At 43.8% G+C, this 27,885-nt stretch overlaps 1 protein-coding gene across 2 annotated transcripts in view; it reads right to left on the reverse strand.

The window, feature by feature from the left end:
* The window catches only part of LOC129698954 (uncharacterized protein KIAA2012-like), a 41,317-nt gene extending 14,301 nt beyond the window's left edge, over nt 1-27,016 (reverse strand). Inside the window, exons 1-15 of one of the 2 annotated variants that reach the window (XM_055638456.1) lie at nt 26,385-27,016; nt 25,023-25,286; nt 20,855-21,020; nt 18,937-19,134; nt 18,060-18,250; nt 16,552-16,717; nt 13,251-13,393; nt 10,821-11,004; nt 9,246-9,476; nt 8,077-8,250; nt 7,069-7,188; nt 5,597-5,665; nt 4,352-4,420; nt 4,164-4,252; nt 106-157 (exon numbers count right to left, since the gene is read on the reverse strand). In XM_055638456.1, the coding sequence (XP_055494431.1) occupies nt 106-157; nt 4,164-4,252; nt 4,352-4,420; nt 5,597-5,665; nt 7,069-7,188; nt 8,077-8,250; nt 9,246-9,476; nt 10,821-11,004; nt 13,251-13,393; nt 16,552-16,717; nt 18,060-18,250; nt 18,937-19,134; nt 20,855-21,020; nt 25,023-25,286; nt 26,385-26,471 (2,203 nt within the window). In that variant the 5' untranslated portion in view covers nt 26,472-27,016. The remainder of the gene's footprint in view (nt 1-105; nt 158-4,163; nt 4,253-4,351; nt 4,421-5,596; nt 5,666-7,068; nt 7,189-8,076; nt 8,251-9,245; nt 9,477-10,820; nt 11,005-13,250; nt 13,394-16,551; nt 16,718-18,059; nt 18,251-18,936; nt 19,135-20,854; nt 21,021-25,022; nt 25,287-26,384) is intronic. The other variant, XM_055638455.1, reaches the window with a different exon arrangement.
* Nucleotides 27,017-27,885: the final 869 nt, after the last annotated feature.

Here is a 27,885-nt window from a genome sequence, read left to right on the forward strand (position 1 = left end):
GTACCTCATATATATCTCTGTATGGTTGGATTGGGCAGGACTCCAATCAAACCTCATGACTACCGGATAAGCAAAGACCTATCAATCCATTAGTATGCCCCTTACCTGAAGTGGCCCCATCAAGATACGCCTGTCTCCTGCGTCTTCTTCTCAGAGCCTAAAAGAGATCAGAAAGTAAATGAGGTGCAAAGGGTACTCAAAGTATAGGTGGGAATACAGAAAGGGAGGTGCAACTTCAAAACCTCTGGTCACAACATGGTTTAACTCAATGAACTGGTCAGTGTCACAAAGACTCAACTCTCACCAGAGTATAATCCAAAGATGAATTCCATAAACCCATCAACAAGGAACCAACAGTAAAATCTAAGAGGCACAAAATGCTGGAGTAACTCAGTGGGACAGGCAGCATCTCTGGAGAGAAGGAATGGGTGACGTTTTGGGTCGAGACCCTTCACAGTAAAATCGGGGTGGGAGATCGCAACCTTCACGTGGTCCACCCCGTTTCAACTAATGGAATCAACCCGATGTGCACAAACAAATAGATCAAATAGAACAAGTTAACCTGCAACTTTAGCTGTGCACGCCATACACAAGAAGAAGAAGACAGTAAAATCTGCCAGACTGTCCGAAATACCCAACCCGTCTCAAATGTCTTTCCTTTCCTCAACAGTGTACTGGCATCGAACTAGTGGTGAGAAAGGGCTGTACCAACCAAAATAACAGAATAATGGAGAGTTTTGTGAATATTCACTTAGTTCATTCATGTGTATCAGGGAAGGATATTTTCAATTACGGAACTGCAGATGCTGGAAAATCGAAGGTACACAAAAAAGCTGGAGAAACTCAGCGGGTGCAGCAGCTTCTATGGAGCGAAGGAAATAGGCAACGTTTCGGGCCGAAACCTCTTAATCTCAAAACTGATGTCTTTCTCAAAATTGAAATGCGCCATCCCAGGAAACATCTTGGTTAATCTCCTCTGCACCTCTCCAGCACTATCACGTGCTTTGAAACAACAAATGTGGTATAATTTAATTGTCTTCAAATTACAGAACATCTCAGGAGACAATTAAGCCTAAATGGTGGCCTTACCCCAGATAGAGTCGACAGCACAGAAGCAGGTCCTTTGGCCCATCCACACTTGTCCCAACTGCCTGTTTTTGGCCTATATCCCTCTAAACCTTTCCTAATTGTATTGTATGCATGTACCTGTCCAAATCTATTTTAAATGTTGTTAGAGTATTTGCCTCACCTACCTCCTCTGGCAGCTTGCTCCATATACCCACCACCCACATCTGCAGGACAAATTAATTGAACATTGAGCACTCTGTACTGTATTCTAACTGTTCAATGCCACTGGCTGGTTGATGCTGGATTTTCAATGTATCTTCAACACCAGTTATTGTTACCATCATAACTCCCTTCCCTGATTCCACCTAAATAATTTCAGCCAGGGGGAGGATCTCACGGGTTGCATGCCATTCACTGTATCAAAACCTCAGACAAGTATCAGTATTACTCAGCACCTAAATTGTAGAAAATCTCATTATCAACATACATGGGATGCAAAGCAAGTCTTATCAACCAAATACTTCCTGGAGACTACAAAGCAAGTTGCATAGCACAGAAACATGTCCTTCTGTCCAACTCATCCATACCGACCAAGACACCCATCTATGCTAATTCCATTTACCCGCATTTGGCCCATATCACTCTAAATCTTTTCTATCCACATGTCTTTTAAACATAACGGCAAAAACGGGAAAGCAGACTATTATCGGCAAAAACGGGAAAGCAGACTATTATCTAAATGGTGGCCGATTGGGAAAGGGGGAGATGCAGCGAACCCTGGGTGTCATGGTACACCAGTCATTGAAGGTAGGCATGCAGGTGCAGCAGGCAGTAAAGAAAGCAAATGGTATGTTAGCTTTCATTGCAAAAGGATTTGAGTATAGGAGCAGGGAGGTTCTACTGCAGTTGTACAGGGTCTTGGTGAGACCACACCTGGAGTATTGCGTACAGTTTTGGTCTCCAAATCTGAGGAAGGACATTATTGCCATAGAGGGAGTGCAGAGAAGGTTCACCAGACTGATTCCTGGGATGTCAGGACTGTCTTATGAAGAAAGACTGGATAGGCTTGGTTTATACTGTCTAGAATTTAGGAGATTGAGAGGGGATCTTATAGAAACTTACAAAATTCTTAAGGGGTTGGACAGGCTAGATGCAGGAAGATTGTTCCCGATGTTAGGGAAGTCCAGGACAAGGGGTCACAGCTTAAGGATAAAGGGGAAATCCTTTAAAACCGAGATGAGAAGAACTTTTTTCACACAGAGAGTGGTGAAGCTCTGGAACTCTCTGCCACAGAGGGTAGTTGAGGCCAGTTCATTGGCTATATTTAAGAGGGAGTTAGATGTGGCTCTTGTGGCTAAGGGGATCAGGGGGTATGGAGAGAAGGCAGGTACGGGATACTGAGTTGGATGATCAGCCATGATCATATTGAATGGCGGTGCAGGCTCGAATGGCCGAATGGCCTACTCCTGCACCTAATTTCTATGTTTCTATGTTTCTATAATTGTATCCAAATACACAACTTTGTCTGGCAAGCTTGTTCCACGTACCCACAACACTCTGTGGGAAAATCTGCCACACATTCCTTTTTAATCTTTCCACTCTCACTTTAAACCTGTGGCCTCTAGTTTTAGGGTCCCATACTCTGGGAAAAGGGCTGGACTACCTATCCTGTCTATGCATTTCATAATTGTTATAAACCTCAACTATACCTTCAGTCTCCTTCGCTCCAGGGAAAACAGTTCCAAACTATAGTTTCCCACAATAACTCAAGCCTCCAGTCCAGTTAACGTTCTTGTGAATCATTTTCTGAACCATCTCTAGTTCAATCACTTCCTTTGCCAGAACTATCCACCATACTCCAACTACGGCTTAATCAACGATTTGTTTAACTGTAACATGATGTCCCAACTCCTTTGACCAATGCCTCAGCCATTGAGCATACCATACACCTTTTTCACCACCGCCTGTTAGCATTTTTAATCTTTGCCTCACTGTCCCATCAGACACTGTTAGAGCAGTTGCAGCATAGAATAAATATTGGCTAAAACCCCTTCACACTCTCCCAAATACTGCCAGAGCAGATGCACAATGGGTTAGGTAGAGTGTAAAGCACCGTTTAAATTGTTCCACCAAGCAGGTACAGTACAAGTTAGAGAGTAAAATTCCATCTTTAAAATTACACCTCTTCTAGAATGAGCCTGTGCTATGTTAAGATGACATTTAATTTTTCATACACCAACATCAGTAATTTTAACCTGTTTGGGAGTCAGGACCTTTTGGGAGAGGACTCCACCCATAAGGCTCCACACCTTCACTGATGGGGTGTGCCCGCTCTGCGAAGAATGCAATTTCTTCCTAAATTCAGTTTCTTTCCTGCTGCTATCAGACTACTGAATGGACCTCATGATCTAAGAATATAATCCAAATCTCCCAATCCTACCACATTGTGGCCCTTGCATCTTTTTATCTGGTCTTTCTCTGCAGCTGCAAGATTGTAATACTATAACACGGTACTCTACACTATGGTTGTTTTTCATTTTATGCTACCTGTTGTACTTGTCTATGACTTTATTGTACAAATGCTATCATTTGATTGGATAGCACGCAAACAAAGTTTTTCACTGCTTCTTGCGTATGGTGTGCACAGCCTAAAGTTGTAGGACAACTTGTTCTATTTGATCTTAGAAACATAGAAACATAGAAAGTAGGTGCAGGAGTAGGCCATTCGGCCCTTCGAGCCTGCACCGCCATTCAATATGATCATGGCTGATCATCCAACTCAGTATCCTGTACCTGCCTTCTCTCAATACCCCCTGATCCCTTTAGCCACAAGGACCACATCTAACTCCCTCTTAAATATAGCCAATGAACTGGCCTCAACTACCTTCTTTGATCTTTACCTACTTATTTGATTGTGCATGCTGGGTTGATTGCATTAGTCGGAACAGGGCGGACGACGTGAAGGTTGCAATCTTCCACCCCAGTTTTTCTACTGTATCTTGGAACATGTGACAAGAAAAAACCAACAACAATACCGGTAGATTCAGTAAAGTGGAATTAAACCCTGAATCTGGAATAATAAATTCATTTCTGACCTTCCGTGCTCGTCTTTGTTCCATGGAGAGTTGTGTTGGGGTTTGGGGTCGACTGGAGTCACCATCAATCTCACAAATAAGGTCATCATCTGTAATAGTCATTGGAAGTGTGATCATCTTTCTGGTTGTCTCAGCCAGAATTCCCAATACGATCAAGAAGCTATAGACAGACAGATAAAATCACAAACCATCTGAGGTAGAATAGATGTCCTCTTCTTGAAAGGAACTTATTGTTGAAGAATCGGGTTGAAATCCTCCTAAAGGAACAAAGAGATCATAGAGCAAGGCACATGCTATTCCACAGAACATTCAGCTGAAAGACTATTGAAGATATTGGAAATACTCAGCGGATCAGGCATCATCTATGTCATCTCTTTAAAAGAGTTTTCAATTACTTCCATTCTCCATCTCTTTGCCCTAGACCAATTCTCACCAGGTCGGGGGGAGATCCCCCCCGCCACGGGTATGATGTAATCCCGTGCTACCTGCTCCATGGTCGGATAGTCGGTGATCCCCCCACCGGGTCTGGGCCGACCAGCGATCTCCGCACATTAACACTATCCTACACCCACTAGGGACTATTTTTACATTTACCAAACCAGTTAACCTACAAACCTGTATGTCTTTTTGTGGGATCTGACTTTGTGCTATTTATCTGCCATGTCTCCTCAGTGATAACACATCTAAATAATTGTTTTGCTCTGAACTGCTTTGAAAGATTCTGGTAATGTGAATGATGTAATGCAAAAGTAAGTTCATTGTTAAATATGTAACTATATCAGGCTGAATGGGACAGATTCAGTCATTTGCTGTATCCAAATCAATCCTTCAGATACTGGAACATTACTTCAGTGTAAAGGTGAAGCTGGGACTGGAGCTAGGATGAGTTAGTGTCCACTGAAGCAGAGCGGGAATGGGCTTCATGGGTTGACTAGGATAGTCGGTCCATGGGAGCATCTTGGGTACCCAATTGTAGTCTGAAGAAGGGTCTCAACCCGAAATGTCACCTATTCATTTTCTCCAGAGATGCTGCCTGACCCGCTGATTTACTTCAGCATTTTGTGTCTATCATCTGTAGGAAGTGGTCCTCAATCTGTCCTCGAGTGGTCAACAAAGAGAATCTCAGGTATCAGCAACTTTGCAAATGAAGAAAGGTTAAATGAGCTGGATCCATCTACACTGAAAGAGGATACATTTGAAATAATTCAGGTGAGCATAAATTAAAATGAGAAATTCAGAAACATCTTGTGCCATTGGATGATCCATACAAGGCACTCAAGTACTGATTGACATAATACTTGGCATTTTGTAGGACATATTATTGGGCACGTTTTCTATGAGCACAGTAGATATTCACTTCTGTCACCGGACCCTGATCTAACTCTTTGCCAAAGGTAATGGACATCTTTGTTTATTCTTATTCACCGACTCACCTTTTCGCCGCCGAGTCGTAATCGATTTATCCTTCTTACCACCAAAACCATAATGAAGGGACTTGCTTCCTGTAAAATTAAAGCCACTGACAATTAAGATAGATGGACAAACAGGGAAACCCTGCTTCTACAGCAATCCAGATCCAGAGCCCCTCTCCAATCATTATGTGATTATTGGCTACTTGCTCGTAGGATTCCAGGTTTAGAATCAGGAATAAATATTAGAAATAATGAAATCAAAAAGTGCAGGAGAACAACTGGCAAGAAGGTGAAAGGAATCTAGAAAGAAGGAATTAGGAGCGAGAATGCATGGAACCCAAATACCAACATGATCATTAGTTTGTCGGGCCACCACCATCTGGAACTTCAGGAGTGACGGCCAAGTTGTCAACAACATTTAGTTTGCATGAAAAGTGGATATGCACAGGAAATTTGGGAGAGTGGGTGAGAAGAGCAAGGGGTGGGAGTGGTGGGAATGGTGGAGGTGGCAGAGATGGGGAGAAATGGTGGGAAAAGATGCATGGGAAGTGGCTCAGAGAAAGGGGTAGGAGGGGCTAGAGGAACGGAGTGGTCAGTGATTGGGAATGATGAATAGAGAGAGTGACAGAGAGAGAGAGAGATAGATGTTTGGCAGAAAGAGTCGGTTGAGGGATGGGTTGAGGGATCACAGCTGCCATCACTGTGGTCTACTGTTACAACTGGCTGGGCTCCACATTAAATCTGTTCATGACAACTTCTTTCTGCTGATTTACTATAAGCAACAGCATAAAGTTCTGTACCATCTCATGTTTGATGCTTGATTTTATATTGGTGTTATATATTACCATATGCATTTCAATTCATAATAACATTGCTTAAGAGTTAGTAAGCTCTTCTATTGGAGTTTGGAGCAAAACCTGGTTGGTATATGTGAAACACACAGAAAATGTTGGAAGCACTCAGAAGGTCAGCTAACATCTGTTGAGTGGGAAATACCAAAATTCCATGTCAGGGATCTTTCACCAGAACTGGGGAATTACGTTCAAAGCTGCGGAAATGGGAGAAGGGATGGTGTCTGTGATAATTTGCAGGGCACAGTTGTCAAGGCAACAACTACTTTAAACACTAGCTGCTAGAGATAGAAGAGAGAAGAAAGATTTAAACTGAAATAACCAGCAACATCTATGTGGAAAGAGCTTAAACTAGATTGCTTATATCTTCTGAGGAAACCAGGAAGAGCCTTGTCTTAAGATCATAACAAAAAGATGGTACCCCAAGAGTACAATGCATGTGTGGCCACTCTCCACATCCTTGGTGAGAATAAGTGAGCAGCATCATCTACGTTCATGTAATTCAAGCTGCAGCTGGGCAACATTAAATAGGGGCAAATAAGTCCTTTCAGATCTTTTTTCCACCATGCAGGGAGGGGCATGTGCAAAAAGCACTGAGACGACCCAACATTTCCAAAGCTATGCTGCACAACAGTGACTAACCTGGATGTGAGGAGCAGCCTGGGAAGCTGCCACTGGGAGCTTGAATGTAGTCCAACATGGAGAGTCGCACAATCTCACCATCAGGAGCCATGATAAGGCTGCCCGAAATATCTTTGTGGACTTGAGAAAGAAAAAGGAACAGACTGATCACAATCAACACACTTTGACATCTTTAATGAACCAGAGAAAAAGGGCAGTATCACATCTGGGATTAGAGGCACATCAAGACCAAAATGACTTTGGCATCCCACATACTGATCATCCTTAATATCAGAACGATTCCAAATGATTGGAACTATCTTATTATTACACAGTGATAAGAGGGACTTTATTAGAAGCTGCTAAGTGGCATTAATAGGTTAATGCTTTTTACGGTGCATCTGTAGAAATTGATGAGAATTGTAGGGGACCATTACGACCTTACAACCTAAGCCCATTGGCCATTGCTTCAGTATGGTGGTCCAGGACATGTTGCTGGTGATATTTACAGTTGCTGTTGGCATTTACAGAGGCAATTAACCAAGTACGGGTAGAGCAACTTACAATTATAGAAACCACCTACCAGTTCCAAAAATCAAAAATGCTGATGGATTTTTGGCCTTTTACAGTTGAAATACAAAGAGGGAGAAGTAGCAGTGAATTTGCATTCCCTGAAGTAGAGAAGATTAAATGGTGGTCTTTTGCAGATATTGAAGATGATTATTGGAATTGAAAGACTGGGGTTCAGAACAAGTGAACACAGTGCTGAAATTACTAATAGTGCATTCAGGGCAAGTTCCAGGAAGCATTCATACATGCAAGGGGCAGGGGAGTTCTGTGGCAGTGTCAAAATTACCACTGAAGCTAGAAGCCACGAGAAAATGCCAGAAATATGGATAAAGTTTTGTTGGCCAGGGCCATTGAACTGTGAATCCAAGGGACCCAGAGGTATAGATAAATGATTTGAATTCTATTTTCACTCTTTTCTTTGAGTACTACATTCCTTCGTGTACTGGCATCCAGTCTTACCCCTCAGTTTCTCTGGCACAGTGCCTCGAACAATTCCTGAAGCTGAAGTCTTAGTTTTACGGGCTTTGCGTTTAATGCACGCCATGCTTCTCTGCTTTCCGGGTCCCTTTATGCCTTGAATTGGAGGCAGCAACTGGAGGACTGGTCTTCCTTTCTCATTCTGAATAACACCCTCTGAATGGGAGAAGAGGGAAATTCTGAAAATTAGTCTTTATGGTACAACAAAATATCAGTTGATAAATTATTAACTTAAGCGACCTTAAAACATTAATGATAAGTCTGAACCTTGTCCATTTTGCTCATTTACCAAACACTGCAATTTTAACCTAATCTTCTGAGCTTACTGAAGACAGCAGTCACCCATGGCACCCTCTAAGTAGGAAGATTAGTTCAGAGCTTATTTGGAGGTTGCTAATTATGGGACTGAACCAGGGTAGGCCACAAAATTCAGAGGCCAATGTACCCCAAAGTGACTTATGTAAGTTTTTACTGAGATCCTCACCGAGGCAAGGAGAAGCTTCACAGTGGAACAGACTGAGTATCTTCACAGAGCTCCGCGCTGGGGCTAGGGGGTGGCTCGGCTCCGCGCTAGAGCAGGGGGAGGCTCGGCTCCACGCTGGGGCTAGGGGAGGCTCGGCTCCACGCTGGGGCATGGGGAGGCTCGGCTCCACGCTGGGGCAGGGGGAGTCTCGGCTCCGCGCTGGGGCAGGGGGAGTCTCGGCTCCGCGCTGGGGCAGGGGGAGTCTCGGCTCCGCGCTAGGGCAGGGGGAGGCTCGGCTCCGCGCTGGGGCAGGGGGAGGCTCGGCTCCACGCTGGGGCAGGGGGAGTCTCGGCTCCGCGCTGGGGCAGGGGGAGTCTCGGCTCCGCGCTGGGGCAGGGGGAGGCTCGGCTCCGCGCTGGGGCAAGGGGAGTCTCGGCTCCGCGCTGGGGCAGGGGGAGTCTCGGCTCCGCGCTGGGGCAGGGGGAGGCTCGGCTCCGCGCTGGGGCAGGGGGAGTCTCGGCTCCGCGCTGGGGCAGGGGGAGTCTCAGCTCCACGCTGGGGCAGGGGGAGTCTCGGCTCCGCGCTGGGGCAGGGGGAGTCTCGGCTCCGCGCTGGGGCAGGGGGAGTCTCGGCTCCGCGCTGGGGCAGACAGATAAAACAAACACTTGTAATACAATTGATCTCTCACCTTCCAATAGAATGGCATCTTCTTCCAATCTTTTCTCCACAAATCCATCTGTCCTTTCCTCTGTCTCACTCTGAATGGATATCTGTGGTAAAAATCCAATCTCTTCCCCATTCGGGCCAGAGTTCCTCTCTGTGCTGATGGGATACTTCACACTGAGCTGATCCATATCATCCATTCCTTCCATTTTGGAAGGTTCTATGCTAATAGGATACTCCAGTTTTCCTTCATGCTCTTAAAGGCAATGTGGCATAAAGAGAAACATACTGAAACTAGCGCGCAAAAGAAACCATTCGACTTGTCCCACTTCTGTCAGTACTACCCGGAGATTTTTATTCAGATCCTTTCTACCTGTTCTTTCTTTATATCCATTTGTGTTCTACTGGGACTGGGGAAGACAGGGTGAGCTGATGATGAAACGATGGTTGCCAAGGTGCTTGGGTTGATGCTGTGGTGATGAGTGGGCAGAGAGCTCAGGAGTGCAAGTGGTGGTGAATTGAGAGTTGAGCTGGTGCTTAAAGATGAAATATAGCAGGGGAGTGATGGAGCTGGGAGTTGAGGAGCGGCAGGAAATTGGAATCAGGAGTGGGAACATGGTTTGGGACAAGAGATTTGATTGGTGGATCGGGAGGACTGGACTATCGATGGACTGGAGGATGGGATGGATGGCAGCTGAAAGGGTTGTTGAGATGAGGCAAAGGTTTTTGTAGCATGGACGGTTTTGATGGCAGTAATTGGGATGTGGATTGGGTTTGGAACGGGACAATGGCTTCTTTGGAGGGGGTTGGAGTGGAGGCTTCGATGGAGAGATGATGATGGGGTTTGGGATAGGAAGTGCATTGAAATGGGGTTAGGCATTTGGTTGAAATAGGAAGGCTATGGGCCAGGTGAGGTTGGGTGGGGTTGAGAAAGGGGAATTTTTCATTGAGAAAATGGTAGAGATTTAAAACGTACTCTCTGAAAGGGTGCTAGAGGCAGAAATACTCATTGCACATGGTAGTGTGCTGGAAGGCATGACCTGAAGGATTTTAGATTCATTGGAAATGGGCTGGAATTCTATATGGGCTGGGGTTGAGATTTGGAGTAGGAGGTAATAGACAATAGACAATAGACAATAGGTGCAGGAGTAGGCCATTCGGCCCTTCGAGCCAGCACCGCCATTCAATGTGATTATGGCTGATCATCCCCAATCAGTACCCCGTTCCTGCCTTCTCCCCATATCCCCAGACTCCGCTATCTTTAAGAGCCACGTCTAGCTCTCTCTTGAAAGTATCCAGAGAACCGGCCTCCACCTCTGAGGCAGAGAATTCCACAGACTCACAACTCTCTGTGAGAAAAAGTGTTTCCTCGTCTCTGTTCTAAATGGCTTACCCCTTATTCTTCAACTGTGGCCCCTGGTTCTGGACTCCCCCAACATCGGGAACATGTTTCCTGCCTCTAGCGTGTCCCAACCCTTAACAATCTTATATGTTTCAATAAGATCTCCTCTCATCCTTCTAAACTCCAGAGTGTACAATGGTTGCCGTCTCCCACATTCTGATCTGTTACTCAGCATGTTTACGTCAGGTGTTCCTCTACCTGTCACTTCATCGTAGACATTTTCTGCATTCTGATTTTGTTGTTCACCATCTGTCAATGGGGGCAGAACCAATTTCTGCCCAATTTGCACGTCTTCTGGTTTTACTCTTCCCCCTTCCCGTCCAGCCCATCGAGCTGCTGCTAAAGGCCGTCTCCTTACCACTGGCAGTTTCAGCAATTCTGGCTGGAAAACATCAGAACACACTTTTTAGTCAAAGTGCCAGGCTCAGGAAGGGAAACAAACCCACACACATAATCTGTCAATGGACTAATATATGCTGCTTAATAGATGAACACATGCACCTCAACAGGACTTCACAGATAGTCAAGTCCAAGACCATTCAACATGCTATCACATACAATACAATCGGAATACACACATATCCCAATAAGACAACATGCACGGACAATAGACTAATGCATGTAATTGAACTCACCAGCCCACATTCAATCAGCACACTTTCCAACTGGCTAACAAATATACTCCTTCTATGCACTATCATATGCAAAGGAACATACTGCTTCAACAGGCTGATATATCCCTCCAACACACAGGTCAACATTTGCATTCAATCTACTAGATAATGTATACATTCAATCAACTGTCAATGGTCACAGTGGCGCAGCGGTAGAGTTGCTGCCTTACAGAGAATGCAACGCTGGAGACCCAGGTTCGATCCTGACTATGGGTGCTGTCTGTATGGAGTTTGTATGTTCTCCCCGTGTATGGTGTCAGTATGGAGTTTGTATGTTCTCCCCGTGACCTGCCTGGGTTTTCTCTGAAATCGTTGGTTTTCTCCCACACTCCAAAGACGTACAAGTTTGTAGGTTAATTGGCTTGGTAAATGTAAAAATTGTCCGTAGTGGGTGTAGGAGAGTGTTAATGTGCAGGGATTGCTGGTCGGCGCAGACCTGGTGTGTCGAAGGGCCTATTTCTACGCTGTATCTCCAAACTGGTCAGTGCATGCATTCATTCAATAGCCCACTGCATGTATTTTTGACAGGCAAATATACACATTTGCTTGAAAAGCCACACATGCACCAACACAACTCCTACCCTCATTCGCAGGCCAATACTTACACTCCACATTACTTACTCCAATACATGCTCGATCCACATGCCTTCACTCTGCCAAGGCTCATCTTCAACACACACACTTCAATACTGAACAACACATGTAATCCTTCAACAAGTTGACACATCCATTCTATTAAATCGCCTACACTCATTCTCCATCGACAAATGAAATGAATACAGATGAGCCTTGCAAACTTTAGTGTCTGTACCTGTCTTTACCCAGACTTGCATAGTGACCATACACAATGAGGGCACCAACTGTGAAGTACATAGCAAGAGAATGTTTACACAAGTTACTGTGAGCATAACTGCAGGATTTGCTCCTATCCATAATAATGTGTCTCAGTATCATGGCCTTTATATGTTCAGTAAATAGAGATTTAAATGTAAGCACTTATTTTGCTTGGTTTTCTAAGGGGGACGTGTATCTAAACATCAATTACTGCACATAGTTATAGTAAAGTGGTCAACAGGAACCATTAGCTTCTATCTGGTAATGTCTGCCTTATGTGTACCTCAGGGTTAAAGGGAAGCATTCACTCCCAGTCTGGTGTTCGACATCCTGGTATCTCAGTATTTCACTATCTATGAGCTGTGCAACAAGGCTACAATTAAGAATCAGGGGTTATATTAATCCCTGAGCAAACCCAGTCATAATCTTTGAAAAGTACAGTAATGAGGAAGGAGAATGTAAATCTCACAGATGTTAATGGTGCTTGTTCTTTTTGTTCTTTTCTTTTTTTGTTCTTTTTTTCTTAATAGCTTGATTGGAGTAGTTTTATTTGAATTGTCTGTTTAGTTTATTTTATTGAATTTTGCATTTGTTAATGGTGAAGAATGGGGGTAGGACTTGACAAGCATAGGCTTCTTCCTATCCCTTTTCGAACGAGCCTAATGTGTATTATGTTGAAATTGGCTTTTGATTTTTTTATTTATGTATGTACATATATGTATGTATATATGTACATGTATATGTATGTATATGTGTATATGTATATATGTATTTATGTATATATATATATATATATATATATATATGTATATGTATGTATGTGTGTATGTATTTATGTGTATATATATGTGTATATATATAATTTTCCTTTTATTTATTCATTTTCATCTTTTCTTTTCTTTTTTTTTCTTCTTTTTTTAATCATTCGAAATAAAAGATATCAAAAAATAATAATAATAATTGACCCAGGCATATACCCCTGCATGGACTAGCTGTTTTGCGACAAGGATACAATAAATGTATGTAGTGTTTCTACAATCAATCCAGAAATAGTAAAGACCTGGAACATTGTGGAGGTATTACAAGAAGAGATTCATAGTTGATCTGTAGGACATCCTACCTCTCCATCCTTATCTTCCTCAATGGGCCATACTTCTGCCTCAGTCTCTGATGAGATGGGTGGAAGCTGCAACCGCCCAATCTTAGAGTCAACAGGTTCCAATGGTTGTCTTGAGCCACACTGATTGCTGGGTCTGCTTTTCCCTGCAGCAAGAGGGGAGATTATTGCAAATGGGAGAGGAGATATCAGCTCTCCATAGATGCGGGAGCACAGAATATTACAGATGTAAGAGGAGAAATGATTGAAAAGGACAGTTTATTGCAATTATGAAAGGACAGATCTTTGCAGATGTGACAGGTCAGCAATGAACAGTAAAAGCCACACAAAACCCACGGGGATCCAGGATCAACTTGAAGCTGGTCTAACCTGCACACTGCTTTCTATCTAGTAACTTCAGAATTACTGTCAATTAAATGATGAGATGTAATGCCAAAACAAGATAATGGTGAACAAACCCAGGAGAGCAGAGTACTGTGGACAACATTCACCCATTCCACACTGTGTGCCTCTTTCCTGTCTGCTCCTCTATATGTTCCCCCTTGCAGTATATATGATGCACAGTGTCTTTATGACTTGACCGTACCTTGTGGTATGACTTTGAAATCACTGTCATACCAGCCATTACTGTTTCGACTGGCATCAATGAGGATGTCTTGTTAGAGTTCTGCTCCTATCGTTTGACTAATTACATAGGACTAAAGAGCCCACAGTTACTGTTGCTGCTTGGAATAGCAAGAAAGCCAACAAGCATTAAGTTAGCTGAGAAGAGTGTTTCCTGGGTTGAGCAGTGAGAATGACACTACAACGGGTTTTGTGAATGCAAAAGAAGGGAAGGTTGCAATTCAGTATAGTGTAAGGTCTTCTCATAGAGTCACCCCACCCCACCACAATAAGTCTGAAGAAGAGTCCTGACCTGACCTGACCTGACCTGACCTATATTTAAGAGGGAGTTAGATGTGGCCCTTGTGGCTAAAGGGATCAGGGGGTATGGAGAGAAGGCAGGTACAGGATACTGAGTTGGATGATCAGCCATGATCATATTGAATGGCGATGCAGGCTCGAAGGGCCGAATGGCCTACCCCTGCACCTATTTTCTATGTTTCTATGTTTCTATGAAACATTATCTATCCAAGTTCTCCAAATGTGCTGCCTGACCTGCTGAGTTACTGCAGCACTTTGTGGACCCCCAATCAGTTACTTTCTTCTAACATTCTCCTCTGCCTGGCACAACTTGCCCTCACACTCAACAACTTCTCTTTTGACTCCTATCACTATCTTCACATTAAATGTGTAAAAATGGGCACTCGCATGTGTCCCAGCTATGTCTGCCTTTTTGATGGTTGTATCAAAGTCCTTGTTCTAAACATTCACTGGCACCATTCTCAACTCTTTCTCTGTTACAGCGAGGATTACATCGGGGCTGCCTCCTGCAACCGTGCAGAACTCCATAAATTCATTAACTTTACCACTGACTCATTCTGCCCTCAATTCACTTGAACTATCTCTGACACTTTATTGATCTCTCTGTCTCCATCACAGGAAATCGGACACCAGGGAAATGGGGACAAGGATATTGTATGCCATCAATTGAACAAGATGATACAGCGAGTACATTTAAGACAATTGTATTGATTGAGAAGCAATGATAAGTAAATTGATACGTGCATGCATCTTCAGTCTGCCGAACTTGTATTAAAAATACCTAAACCACTTGGCTTTGAAGCAGAGCAAAATAGATGTGGTGTACCAATGTAGGAGGACTCGTCAAGCTGTGTGGAGCGATGAACTGTTCGATTGCCACTGGGTCCAACTATCTTTCACAGTTAAGATGCCAGGAACTTCCATGAGTGATCATGGGCATCTTTTAAAAAGTGGACCCAAATACAAGGCATTACTTAGATACTATAGAAGTTGACAAACCTTTTTAACAGGTGATAAGTTTAACTTTAATATTTGGTATTTAGGTTATCAAGACAATTATTTTTAAGGCAACAGTTAGAGTTCAGGACGGAACATCAGATATGTATGATCTGTTTGGAACTTAATATACAGAGTGGTAAGACTTTTGTTAATTACTAGACCAAGTGGGACCCGTTGGGTCCCATCCCCCAACGCGGGGGGTGGGGGGTGCGGGGTGGGTGGTGGCGCGTTGCGTCACAGGGGAGAGCTGGTCCCCAAATGCAAAATTGCACCACTCATCCATAGGGTAGGGAGGGAGGGGGTAGAGAGGGATGGAGGCAGAGAGGGAGTGGGGGTAGAACACTAATACAATTATCAAGAAAGCTCATCAGCGCCTCTACTTCCTGAGAAGATTACGGAGAGTCGGTTTGTCAAGGAGGACTCTCTCTAACTTCTACAGGTGCACAGTAGAGAGCATGCTGACCGTTTGCATCGTGGCTTGGTTCGGCAACCAGAGCGCCCTGGAGAGGAAAAGACTACAAAAAGTAGTAAGCACTGCCCAGTCCATCATCGGCTCAGACCTTCCTTCCATCGAGGGGATTTATCGCAGTCGCTGCCCAAAAAAGGCTGGCAATATCATCCAAGACCCACACCATCCTGGCCACACACTCATCTCCCTGCTACCTGAAGACTGCAACAACCAGGTTCAGGAATAGCTACTTCCCCACAGCCATCAGGCTATTAAACCTGGCTCGGACAAAACCTTGATTATTAATAATCAAATATCTGTTATTTGCACTTTATCAGTTTATTTATTCATGTGTGTATATATTTATATTACGGTATATGGACACACTGATCTGTTTTGTAGTAAATGCCTACTATGTTATGTGTGCTGAAGCAAAGCAAGAATTTCATTGTCCTATCAGTGGCACATGACAATAAACTCACTTGACTTGACTTGAGGTCCCAATACTCACCACTCCCTAGAGAGGGAGGGGTGGTAAAGAGGGAGGGGGTTAGAGAGAGGGGGTAGAAGGGGAGAGGAGTAGAGAGGGAGGGGGTAGAGGGGGTAGGGGGTAGAGAGGGAGGGGGTAGAGTGGGAGGGGGGTAGAGAGGGAGGGGGGTAGAGAGGGAGGGGGGTAGAGAGGGAGGGGGTAGAGAGGGAGGGGGTGGGAGGGGGTAGGGGGAGGGGGGGGTAGAGAGGGAGGGGGTAGAGAGAGGGAGGGGGTAGAGAGGGAGGGGGGTAGAGTGGGAGGGTGCCACAGTCACACTCTCCTCCATGTAGTTCAGTGGCTCCCACCCTGGGTATTCTTAGCTTCTCGGCCCTGTCCCCTTCAATGAATAGATCCCCAGGGCTGTAACAATTTCCAGGACACAAAACCTTTTGAATGACACTTACCACACAAGCCTCTTCTCAACCCAGTCATTGATCCCCCATAATAAGTCACGTTGGATTTGTGACTGAAGAGTTGTGAGGAATCAATGACTGGCTGACCCAGCATGCTGCACCTTCCATGATCCTTCCCTTCAGCATCCAGATGTTTAATCAGATAACTATTCTGTGGCTATGGGAGAAGAAATCAGTGTGAGGATCAATGGTATTCGTGGACAAATACTAAACTGCAATGGGAGCAGACAAAGGGAACATACTGGATTGTCAGGATAATGGGGAATGATTAGGATCCAGTAGGAAGGGAATACAAAGCAGACCACAATTGGAAAGAGTCCTATTTCTCATATTCTTTGCCTGGTTTTGACTTCCTATTTCTCCTATAAGAGCTATAGAGTCATACAGTATGGAAACTGGCCCTTCAGCCCATCGAGTTTACGGCAATCATCAAGCACCCATGTACACCATTCCTATTTTACTTTCAACACATTCCCATTAATTCCCTACAAAGTCTACCATTCACCCGGGTGCAGGGGCAATTTACAGCAGCCAATTGATCTACCAACCTGTACAGAGAGAAGTGAGGAAACTGGAGCACCTTAGGGAAGCCCACACAGACACACACAATGGAAGCCCTCACAGTACACCAGACTGATTCCTGGGATGTCAGGACTTTCATATGAAGAAAGACTGGATAGACTCGGCTTGCACTCTCTAGAATTTAGAAGATTGAGGGGGGATCTTATTGAAACTTACAACATTCTTAAGGGGTTGGACAGGCTAGATGCAGGAAGATTGTTCCCGATGTTGGGGAAGTCCAGAACAAGGGGTCACAGTTTAAGGATAAGGGGGAAATCTTTTCGGAGCAAGATGAGAAAAACATTTTTCACACAGAGTGGTGAATCTCTGGAATTATCTGCCACAGAAGGTAGTTGAGGCCAGTTCATTGGCTATATTTAAGAGGGAGTTAGATGTGGCCCATGTGGCAAAAGGGATCAGGCGGTATGGAGAGAAGGCAGGTACAGGATACTAAGTTGGATGATCAGCCATGATCATATTGAATGGCGGTGCAGGTTCGAAGGGCTGAATGGCCTACTACTGCACCTATTTTCTATGTTTCTATGTTACTGGGAGAATGTGTAAAGTCTATACTTACCACAGGCTTACTGGAGAGGTGAGATAGCAGCTGAACTAGCTGTGCCACCGTGCAACCCAACTCTGCTGTTAGGTAATAATCTGTCACTAGGATTAAAAATATCCCATGGACAGTGTTCAAGGAACACAGCTGGGGTGAAAACATGAAGGGACAGAGTATTCAATGGAGAGAGTAGAGAGGAAACAAGAATTTCATGCATGATCATCAGATGCGTACAAAAGGCTGCCAAAAATAGCAAAAGATATCAGGTGTATAAATGTGGAAGCAGCAAGGGACAATAAAGTGGTGCAAAATGGTTGTAAAGTTCAACAGAGGAAATGTCTGGAAAATATATTTTATCAGATATCAGATATCTTTATACCTGTTCAGTTTCTTCTTTATCCAATTCCTCGCCACTGGGTGGCAAAGCGATCAGAAGATAAACATCAGAATGATGAAGTGCTACACCCTCTGCTTCATTCTCCCTCTTTAAACGCCTCTCATTTTTTTCTAACCTGCTGCTATCAGGCTGCAATGCTCCTTCCGCAACATGGGAGATTGGACAAGATTCGCCTTAGTGAGGAGAAAAAGCACTTTGTTTTATTTAAAAGTTGGCGTTCTTTCTTAATTTCCAGCAGATTCCAAAAGTAACCATATAACAACCATATAACAATTTACAGCACAGAAACAGGCCATCTCGACCCTTCTAGTCCGTGCCGAACACATAATCTCCCCTAGTCCCATATACCTGCACTCAGACCATAACCCTCCATTCCTTTCCCATCCATATAACTATCCAATTTATTTTTAAATGATAAAAACGAACCTGCCTCCACCACCTTCACTGGAAGCTCATTCCACACAGCTACCACTCTCTGAGTAAAGAAGTTCCCCCTCATGTTACCCCTAAACTTCAGTCCCTTAATTCTCAAGTCATGTCCCCTTGTTTGAATCTTCCCTACTCTCAGTGGGAAAAGCTTTTCCACGTCAACTCTGTCTATCCCTCTCATCATTTTAAAAACCTCTATCAAGTCCCCCCTTAACCTTCTGCGCTCCAAAGAATAAAGCCCTAACTTGTTCAACCTTTCTCTGTAACTTAGTTGCTGAAACCCAGGCAACATTCTAGTAAATCTCCTCTGTACTCTCTCTACAGTAGTGCAAGACATTCGCTGGAATGATATATCACATGTACAGTTGAATTTTGGGCATTGTGATTCAAGGTACAGACTAGCTATTGTTGGAAGAGGGGGTTTCATTACCTGCATCAAGACCACCCTCTTCCCCATTCTCATTCTCCTCCTCATCCAAACCTGACCAGTTCTGGTAGTGGAGAGAAAATGGAAGGCAGGGAAGGATCAGATATGGTCTGGGCACCTCAGAAAGGTCACATTTTGTCTGGTGGAAAAGAAATGGGTTGAACGAAATTCCTCTGAGTAAACTCAGGTCACGGATACAACCTGTGGGGATAAAATAAATGTCTATTTTAGTTAGAATTGTAAATCAGAAAATAGCAAGTCACGTTCAGTCCACATGATTCAGTGAGGTGTCACTTCATTACACATGCCTCATCCAGCTCCACACCATGTCACACAGGGAACTGCAACCCATCCAATTCTCCACATCTAAACAATGGTCCACTGTACTCAATCCAACTCCCCTTTACACAACATATCCCATACAAGACACAGACAGACACACCAAGTTAACACTGTAACATGGGACATGATATCCCATCCAAACGCTCACCTTTAGTCACTCTACCCCTCCAAATTCCCCACCATTATATGCACAGGGACACTGTAACACATCCAATTCCCATACTGAAAGATACATTGTGCTTAATCCAGCTGCTCTCCATCACACATAAGGATATTGTATTGGTTATTTTCCTGAGAAATATCTTTAATCCAAATTGTTTGTAAGCCAGAAATAAACAAGTACAGTGTATGGCAGAGGACTGCAGAAACAGCTGTGATGAGAGGGCATGCAGGCACGGGAAGAGCAGCTTCAAGCCAGCCTCACTAATTCAGAGAATGAGCGGGTGAGTCTGCTCAGTGCTTCCAGCTCTGTTCAGCTCCCCCCAGCTGCTGTTTGTTGCAGCTCAAAGGGCTGAGGATGTGCTGGGGAAAGGAGGCACATGGAAATGTCCCGTTCCCACCAGGTTGAAGATGCTGCAGTCCTGCTGCACTAAGCAGATCCTTCTCCATCCATCCCACCAGTCTCCCAAATGCTTGTTCATATGTATGGGATGTCCGTAAGTCAGGCATTAGTCACCCAGGGAGCAAAAGTACTCATTTAACCCAAAGTAACACCATTGTGCACAGAGGAAAAGTATTTAGTCGAATTCCCAATCATCTCGCATAGAGACACTGTACCCCATCCAAATCTCTTCCACTAGACACATATACAGACACTGTATTCCAATCAATTCTGCAACTGAAAATACAGAGACACTATATCCCATCATACTCCCCAGCATTGCATAGAAAAATCAAGAATCCCCAAATATATTCCACATTTATACAGACACTGTATACCAACCATTTCTTAATCCTTAAGCAGTGACAATGGACCTCAACCAAATTTCTACTGTTATCAACACAGGCATTGTGTCTCATCCATCATTTCACACAGAGGCACTGTATCTCATCCTTAACTCAACCTCACACATTTGTTATTCTTCTATTGTTATCCAGTTGTTATCTGTTTTATCAGCTTCTCGTGCCAATGGAGAATTGCACTCTCTATTTATTGCTGCATTGAATGGTAGACAAGTGTAACTGGCCCCCATGAACTTTAACTGGAACGCAATATTCATACATTTTTGCCCCTGCAGTGGAAGTTGGCAATAAGGATAAGGGGACTGTTAGCATTCTTCCGCAGCAGAAACAACAATGGTTCATCAGATGGATCAGGTTTTGTACTCTATATTGTTAGGTTACACATCATCAAAATGCCCAACCTACAGGTCACGAAACATGCTCTCAGCAACATCTAAAATCTGAACTGAATTGAAAGGAAGGAAATTCTCATAAGGAGGAGATTTACCCAACAGTGTGGAATGGATTAGAAACCTTCTCTTGGGGTTTACTGCCGAGTCTTTGGTCCATTACATGGAATGGTTGATCTCCTTTGCTGGTGCTGTGATTCCACCTGCACAGAGTGAATCAGACTCACCTGAGCCTTTCAGCCGGTGCAGGAGGCTAGGGTCACAGGACTCCGTCAGGCAGGTGAGGTACCTCTTCGCTGAGTAACCAGGATGGATCTTACGGTTCCCTGGGTGATTCTTGTGCCCAACAAGAAAGTGTAGATACGGTTTGGCATGGTTTGGACTTGAACCACCCTGGGCGGGGGGAAATAAAACAAGTCAACATTAATTCCTGTAGACAAACCGTTCACAGAGGTTACAGTTGAGGTTTTGTTGACAGTGATCACTGTGTGTTCAATTAAGAATCAAGATTCAAGAGAATTTATTGTCATGTGTCCCAGACAATGACATTCTTTCTATTGCTTCAGCACAACAGAATATAGTAGGCATAAATAAATACAGAACAGATCAGTGTGACCATATACCATTGAATATATATATATACACATAAATAAGCAGATAAAGTGCAATGGGCTATTAATGTTCAGAGTTTTGTTTGAGTTGAGTTTAATAGCCTGATGGCTGTGGGGAAGGAGCTATTCCTGAACCTGGATGTTGCAGATTTCAGGCTCCTGTACCTTCTACCTGAAGGCAGCGGGGAGATGAGTGTGTGGCCAGGATGGTGTGGGACTTTGATGATACTGCCAGCCTTTTTGAGGCAGCGACTGCACTAGATCCCCTCGATGGTAGGGAGGTCAGAGCCAATGATGAACTGGGCAGTGTTTACAACTTTTTGCAGTCTTTTCCGCTCCTGGGCGCTTAAGTTGCCGAACCAAGCCACGATGCAACTGGTCAGCCTGCTTTCTATGTGCACCTGTAGAAGTTCAATAGAGTCCTCCTTGACATACCGACTCTCCGTAATCTTCTCAGGAAGTAGAGGCACTGATGCGCTTTCTTTATAATTGCATCAGTGTTCTCGGACCAAGAGAGATCTTCAGAGATGTGCACGCCCAGGAATTTGAAGCTCTTGCCCTCTCCACCATCGACAAGTTGATATAAACGGGACTGTGGGTCCCTATCCTACCCCTTCCAAAGTCCAAAATCAGTTCCTTGGTTTTGCTGGTGTTGAGAGCCAGGTTATTGTGCTGGCACAATTTGGTCAAATGACCGATGTCACTTCTAGACTCTGACTCGTCCCCATCAGTGATACGTCCCACAACAATGGTGTCGTCAGCGAACTTGATGATGTAGTTTGCACTATGACCGGCTACGCAGTCATGAGTATAGAGTGAGTACAGCAGGGTGCTGAGCACGCAGCCTTAAGGTGCTCCCGTGCTGATTGTTATCGAGGCTGACACATATCCACCAATACGGAATTTCCACCAATCATTGGGGAAGATTGGGGAGGGAAGCAATTGGTAGTAAGTTATTCGGTTATGTCGTTTTGTTTCTGAATCCACCGTCATCAACTCACATTTCATACCTTCGTAGCTTGCTTTGTTTAGACATAGGATCATGGGTTGGCATTTAAATGCTTTTCAATCTTAAATGAAACTATATCCTATTATGATAATTCTTTCCTTAACATTTCTTAAACACCAGATAATTAATGATTCCAATTCACAATTAGATCTAAAATACCCTATTTCTTAGTTGGTCCCTCACATGATCATTTGGAAAACCATCTTGTTTACACTCCATAAATTTGTCCTCAACACTTCCCAATTGTTCTGTTGGCGTGGTCTTTACATAGATTAAGGTCCCTCATGATTACTGCAATACCCGTATTACATAGAAATCTAATTATCCGATTTATACCATGCTATTTACCAGTATTCAGTATGGACCTACAGACAGTCACTAATTTCACTAATTCATACTTTAACTTAAACTGTTTCTGCTTCTTAATTTTTCTTAAATAAGATCTTTTCTCTAGTTCTTTTATGTTAGGCTTTATTATCAGGGTAACACCTATGTGTTCTGAAGGTATCCTGGAAAATATTCTGAAGAATGTATTCCCTTTGTGCATACAAGGTTGCAAAGTAACCAAGGTTGAGAATAATGTAGAAACAAGGAACTGCAGGTGCAGGTTTACGAAATAACATACAATTGCTGGAGTCATTCATTGCGTAATGCAGCGTGTATTGAGATCGTGGATAGGTGTTGATTCGGGTTGTGACTTTTCTTCAAACTGATTGTCTGAACTATCGTCTGAAGAAGGGTCTCGACCCAAAACGTTGCCTATTTCCTTCCCTCCATAGATGCTGTCTCACCCGCTGAGTTTCTCCAGCATTTTTGTGTACCTTCAATTTTCCAGCATCTGCTCCTTTCCTTCAGTTCTGTCTTAAACATTGGAATATATTATTTTCATTTCCATTCTGATACTAACCTTTCTGTCCTGGGCCTCCTCCATTGCCAGAGTGAGGCCACACGCAAATTGGGAGAACAACACCATCCGTCTATCAATGCACCCCCCCCCCCCCCCCCCTTCCCCCTCCCCCCTCCCCTATATCCACCTATCACATGCTAGGCTTTGTCTTGCGGTCTGTCTTCGAACAGTCACAAAAGTCACAATCCGAATCATCACCTGTCCACGATCTCAAGACACGCTGCATGGCCCAATGAATGACTCCAGCAATTGTATGTTATTTCGTAAACCTGCACCTGCTGTTCCTTGTTTCTACATTATTCTCAACCTTGGTTACTTTGCAACCTTGTATGCACAAAGGGAATTGGATCATTCTTATTTATTTCTAATTGTGCTTTAAATTCCTTCATGATGTTACCAATAGTACATGCATTCAAATGAAGAGCCATTTTTCCCTACTACGAGTCTAATAGTGGATGTGCATTATTTTAGTATGTTCTGGCCCTTCCTGGCTGACTGTCATTGTCATTAGCCATTTTGCTGCTCTGCACCTTTGTTTGTCCTTTCTCTTAAACTTTCTACATTTTCCTCTTACCTGAACTGTCCCAATATTTAGTTTATCTATAACCCTGTTTTTTCAATTTAGTTCACTCTATCCTATACACACACCAACCTTTCATCCAATCTTATTCTTGTTATGACAAAGACTCCCTTTTGCAGGTATATGGCAGTTATTTTTAAGAATATTTCAATGGATATTTTTAAGGCAGAGATAGATTCTTGATTATTACAGGTGTCAGGGGTTATGCGGAAAAGGGAGGAGAATGGGGTTAGGAGGGAGAGATAGATCAGCCATGATTGAATGGCGGAGTAGACTTGATGGGCCAAATGTCCTAATTCTACTCCTCTCACTATGACCTTATAATGCACTCGTCTTTCAACTAGTTGGATTGCTTACTTACACTTCTTCTGAAAGCTTGACGATACCCCATCTCAGATAGATTCCAGACTGTTAGAAGAACAGCCAAATCATTCAAAGAAATGAATGTTTGCACATTAACATTTATGAATATGACAATCAAATCAAGTAGCCAATGTTTTAATTACAAAGAGACTCCAGAAAGGAAACATTAAACACAACTTTATTGATAGGACCAGGTATTAAATTTCAGATTAACAATGTTTCACCATCATATTATATTTTAATTTCAGATTTATAGCATCACCAGTTTACTGTTTTATTTATTTTATTTTGTCCCACTTTCCTAGTACCAGTGTCATAGATGATGCCTCACCTAACCTATTGTTTATGAAGGAACTGCAGATGCTGGAAAATCGAAGGTACACAAAAATGCTGGAAAAACTCAGCGGGTGCAGCAGCATCTATGGAGCGAAGGAAATAGGCAACGTTTCGGACAGAAGAAGGGTTTCAGCACGAAACATTGGCTATTTCCTTCGCTCCATAGATGCTGCTGCACCCGCTGAGTTTCTCCAGCATTTTTGTGTGCCCTCACCAAACCTAGATCTGTCCGATCAACTACCTAATATCCAGATCTGATTGATCTGATTCCTAGCCTGTCTATTGTTTGTCTGTACCTCTGGCTGACCTGTCTGACCACTGTTCAATCCATTGCCCAGCAGCCTGGACCCTGTCTGGCCCGCTGCTTGACGCTCAGCAATGGACAGTTGGCTGCCTAGCACATCTAAATGCCCTGAACCTGCCACTATTTGTGGTGCCTGTAATTGTTCGATCTGCTGTATAATGCATGATTGTCTAGTTTCTCAAGCAATGGCTGAACCGGTGCCTAATTTATGTAGAGAAGGCCGATTCGGTTAATTGTCCCTCTGAATAAAGGTGATCTCATTTCCACTGATACTTTCACACCCACCTCTCGCTGTCCATATGCAAGAACAGCCCTGGTCAGGTCACTCAGGGTGCTGAGTCGGAGCTTGGTTGCTTGCCTCCACTTCACTCCATGCTGGCGCTGCCATGCTTGCAAGGCCAAATTCTCAGAGTAGATGACCAAGGCTCCTCTTCGTGTGCTGAAGGTTTTGGAAACTATTGAGTTGTAATCATGCTGGAAATATTTTGAATTATTCAGCTCGAGGGAGATACTGTCAGTATTACTCCAAGATCTCCAGTTAAAATAATCCTAGAACAGCAGGTAAACAAGTTAAAATAATGGAATGCAATCTCAGGACAACAGAGTGTTCATCTGGGCCTGATACACTGATTAGAGATTGGAAGTATTCAAACGCTGTTGATCAATTAATTCATACAAGAATCCATCAGTATGTGATTAGGCACAAATGAAGCCTTGCAGCCTATCTATTGTCCCTGTGCTGCCTCTTTGCTCTTCCTTGCACTTTCCCTGCAACCTGGGAATATTTTATTCTTCAAGCAGTGAATCAGTAACTTGTTAGATTATTAATGTTTACTTTCAGGGCTCCTTCAGGCCTTGCATTCCAGATCATACAGCGTGCCTTTTCAAAACTATTCTTCACCCACTCTGGTTCTTTTGTACATCCTAAATCTGTATTTACCTGCAAGTGGAAATACTTTCTCTCCATCGAGTCTGTAAAACTCCTCTCACTATCACACATCCCTTGCTTGCTTATGTGATCCTGACATACCATGTGGCTCAGAATCAGACCCTAGTTGTCATCTCTGGAGAGCCAGCCTGACCCCCTCAACCCCTCTTCATCCTGCCTGGCCCTTCCTTCCTGACATAATTCTACCAGCTCACTCCTACGCACCTCTGTCTGGTCCCATTCTTAGAGGGCTAACAATTCTATCATAGTTCCTATTCCTGGGTAGGGGTCATCATTCCTCAGAAAGGATTTGCTCTTTTTTGTTATTAAATGTGATTGGTCGGAAAGTAACAAGTGGATCCCAGATAATGAACTGGATCGCCACCTTGACACAAGTATCAAGACCTAATTAAGTACCTAGGTTAAGGAGAGGCCATTGGATGATAGTTTCACCAGAGGCCCATCTCAGACCACACCTTTCAAGTTCAGTGGTTGAGGGGAGAGGCACAGACGCATTATTAGGGTTCCTCATACAACCCCTGGTGTACACCAATGCAAACCTGTCCCTTCCTCATCTCTGCCCTAGGAGCTATGGGAAGGTGTGCTTTAACTTTCTGGCTGGCATCCAGTCTCCTGCCCATTCTCACTGACCTCATAGGAGAAGTGTGCAAGTGGCCCACAGATACCCATCCAATATGACAGCCACTCATTTGTCTCACCTGAGCTTCAAAATAAACGTCCAGACGCCCCTGGTCCCTGTTCACAGGTTCTCCATAGCCTCGGCTCAGTAGGGACAATTTCCACATCCTGTTCCCACTGCCTGACCTTCCTCACTTCCCTCCGGATGGGAGGATTTTTACTCTGCGACTTGCCTTAGAAAGAGCAGAATTGTCGGAATCCTTCTGAAATAAAATCCCAGTTGATCCTGAGATTTTGTGGCACGGAATGCCATCAGATTCTTAATTTCAGTGTAACTGAATCCTCTGGGATTCCAAACCCTGGCATTTTCTAAATCCAGGTGGAACAAACCCCAGAGGATCCTGAATTCTGAATCGTAGAAAATCTTAAATAATGGTGGAACTGGGGTCCGACTTCCCAGAGCACATCAAATCCCGGCACCAGGTCCGAACCTGGGCCTGGTTGCTGTAGCTGTCCCGACTGACAACCTGCTGTCTTTCACTCTCTCTCTCTCTCTTTCTTTGTGTTAGTCTGTTGCCTTGGAAGCAGAAAGCCATAGCTGCCAGGGAACAAACAACACACCGATGCCTTCAAGGCCAGCCGCACATTCTTTTCTATGCCAACCTTAGAAAATTAAATCCGATTCCAAATGGATTTGTTCACATCCTCCCTGCCCTCTATTATAATCTTTCAAAGAAAGAGTCCCTGTAGTCGGGATCATGATTTGTCTCATGAGCTTGGCTTTTGACTTTTACTTCACTAAACATTGTAAGTAGAGGCATGGACCAGACCACCCCCACCCCCACCCCCCTCCCGCCCCCACACAGCTCGCTGGTGACATCACTGAGTATGGGCAACACTCTGCGCAAAACTGCAAGTAACTGGAGAGAGGTGTGGATGCAGCCCAGTCCATCACACAAGCCATAATCAAGAACCACTCAATCACCTGGTCATTCCACTTTCTCCCCTCTTCCAGCAGGCAGAAGATACAAAGGCTTGAAAGCAAGTACCACCAGTTTCAAGAACAGCTTATTTCCTACTGTTATCAGACTCTTGACCAGATTTCTCACAACCGAACAAAGTATTCCTAATCTTCCAATCTACTTCTTTGCGGTTCTTGCATATTTTTATCTGCAATAGACAATAGACAATAGGTGCAGGAGTAGGCCATTTGACCCTTCGAGCCAGCACCGCCATTCAATGTGATCATGGCTGATCATCCCCAATTAGTACCCCGTTTCTGCCTTCTCCCCATATCCCCTGACTCCGCTATTTTTAAGAGCCCTGTCTAGCTCTCTCTTGAAACTTCACTTTCTCAGTAGCTGTAACACTGAATTCTGCACTGTTTCTTTTCTCTTTTTGCACAACATGTTGGATTCATGTATGGCTTTATTGTATTTGTGCATGTTTGATTTACCTAGACAAAACAAAGTTGCTCACTGTATCTCGATACACATACATTAATAAACTAATATCAAAACATTACAATGATTTGAGCTGTGCTGATAGTTTATCACCACATTCTAAAAGGATCGTACAGTA

Source organism: Leucoraja erinacea, chromosome 7 (genome assembly GCF_028641065.1).
Source record: "Leucoraja erinacea ecotype New England chromosome 7, Leri_hhj_1, whole genome shotgun sequence".
NCBI lineage: Eukaryota > Metazoa > Chordata > Chondrichthyes > Rajiformes > Rajidae > Leucoraja > Leucoraja erinaceus.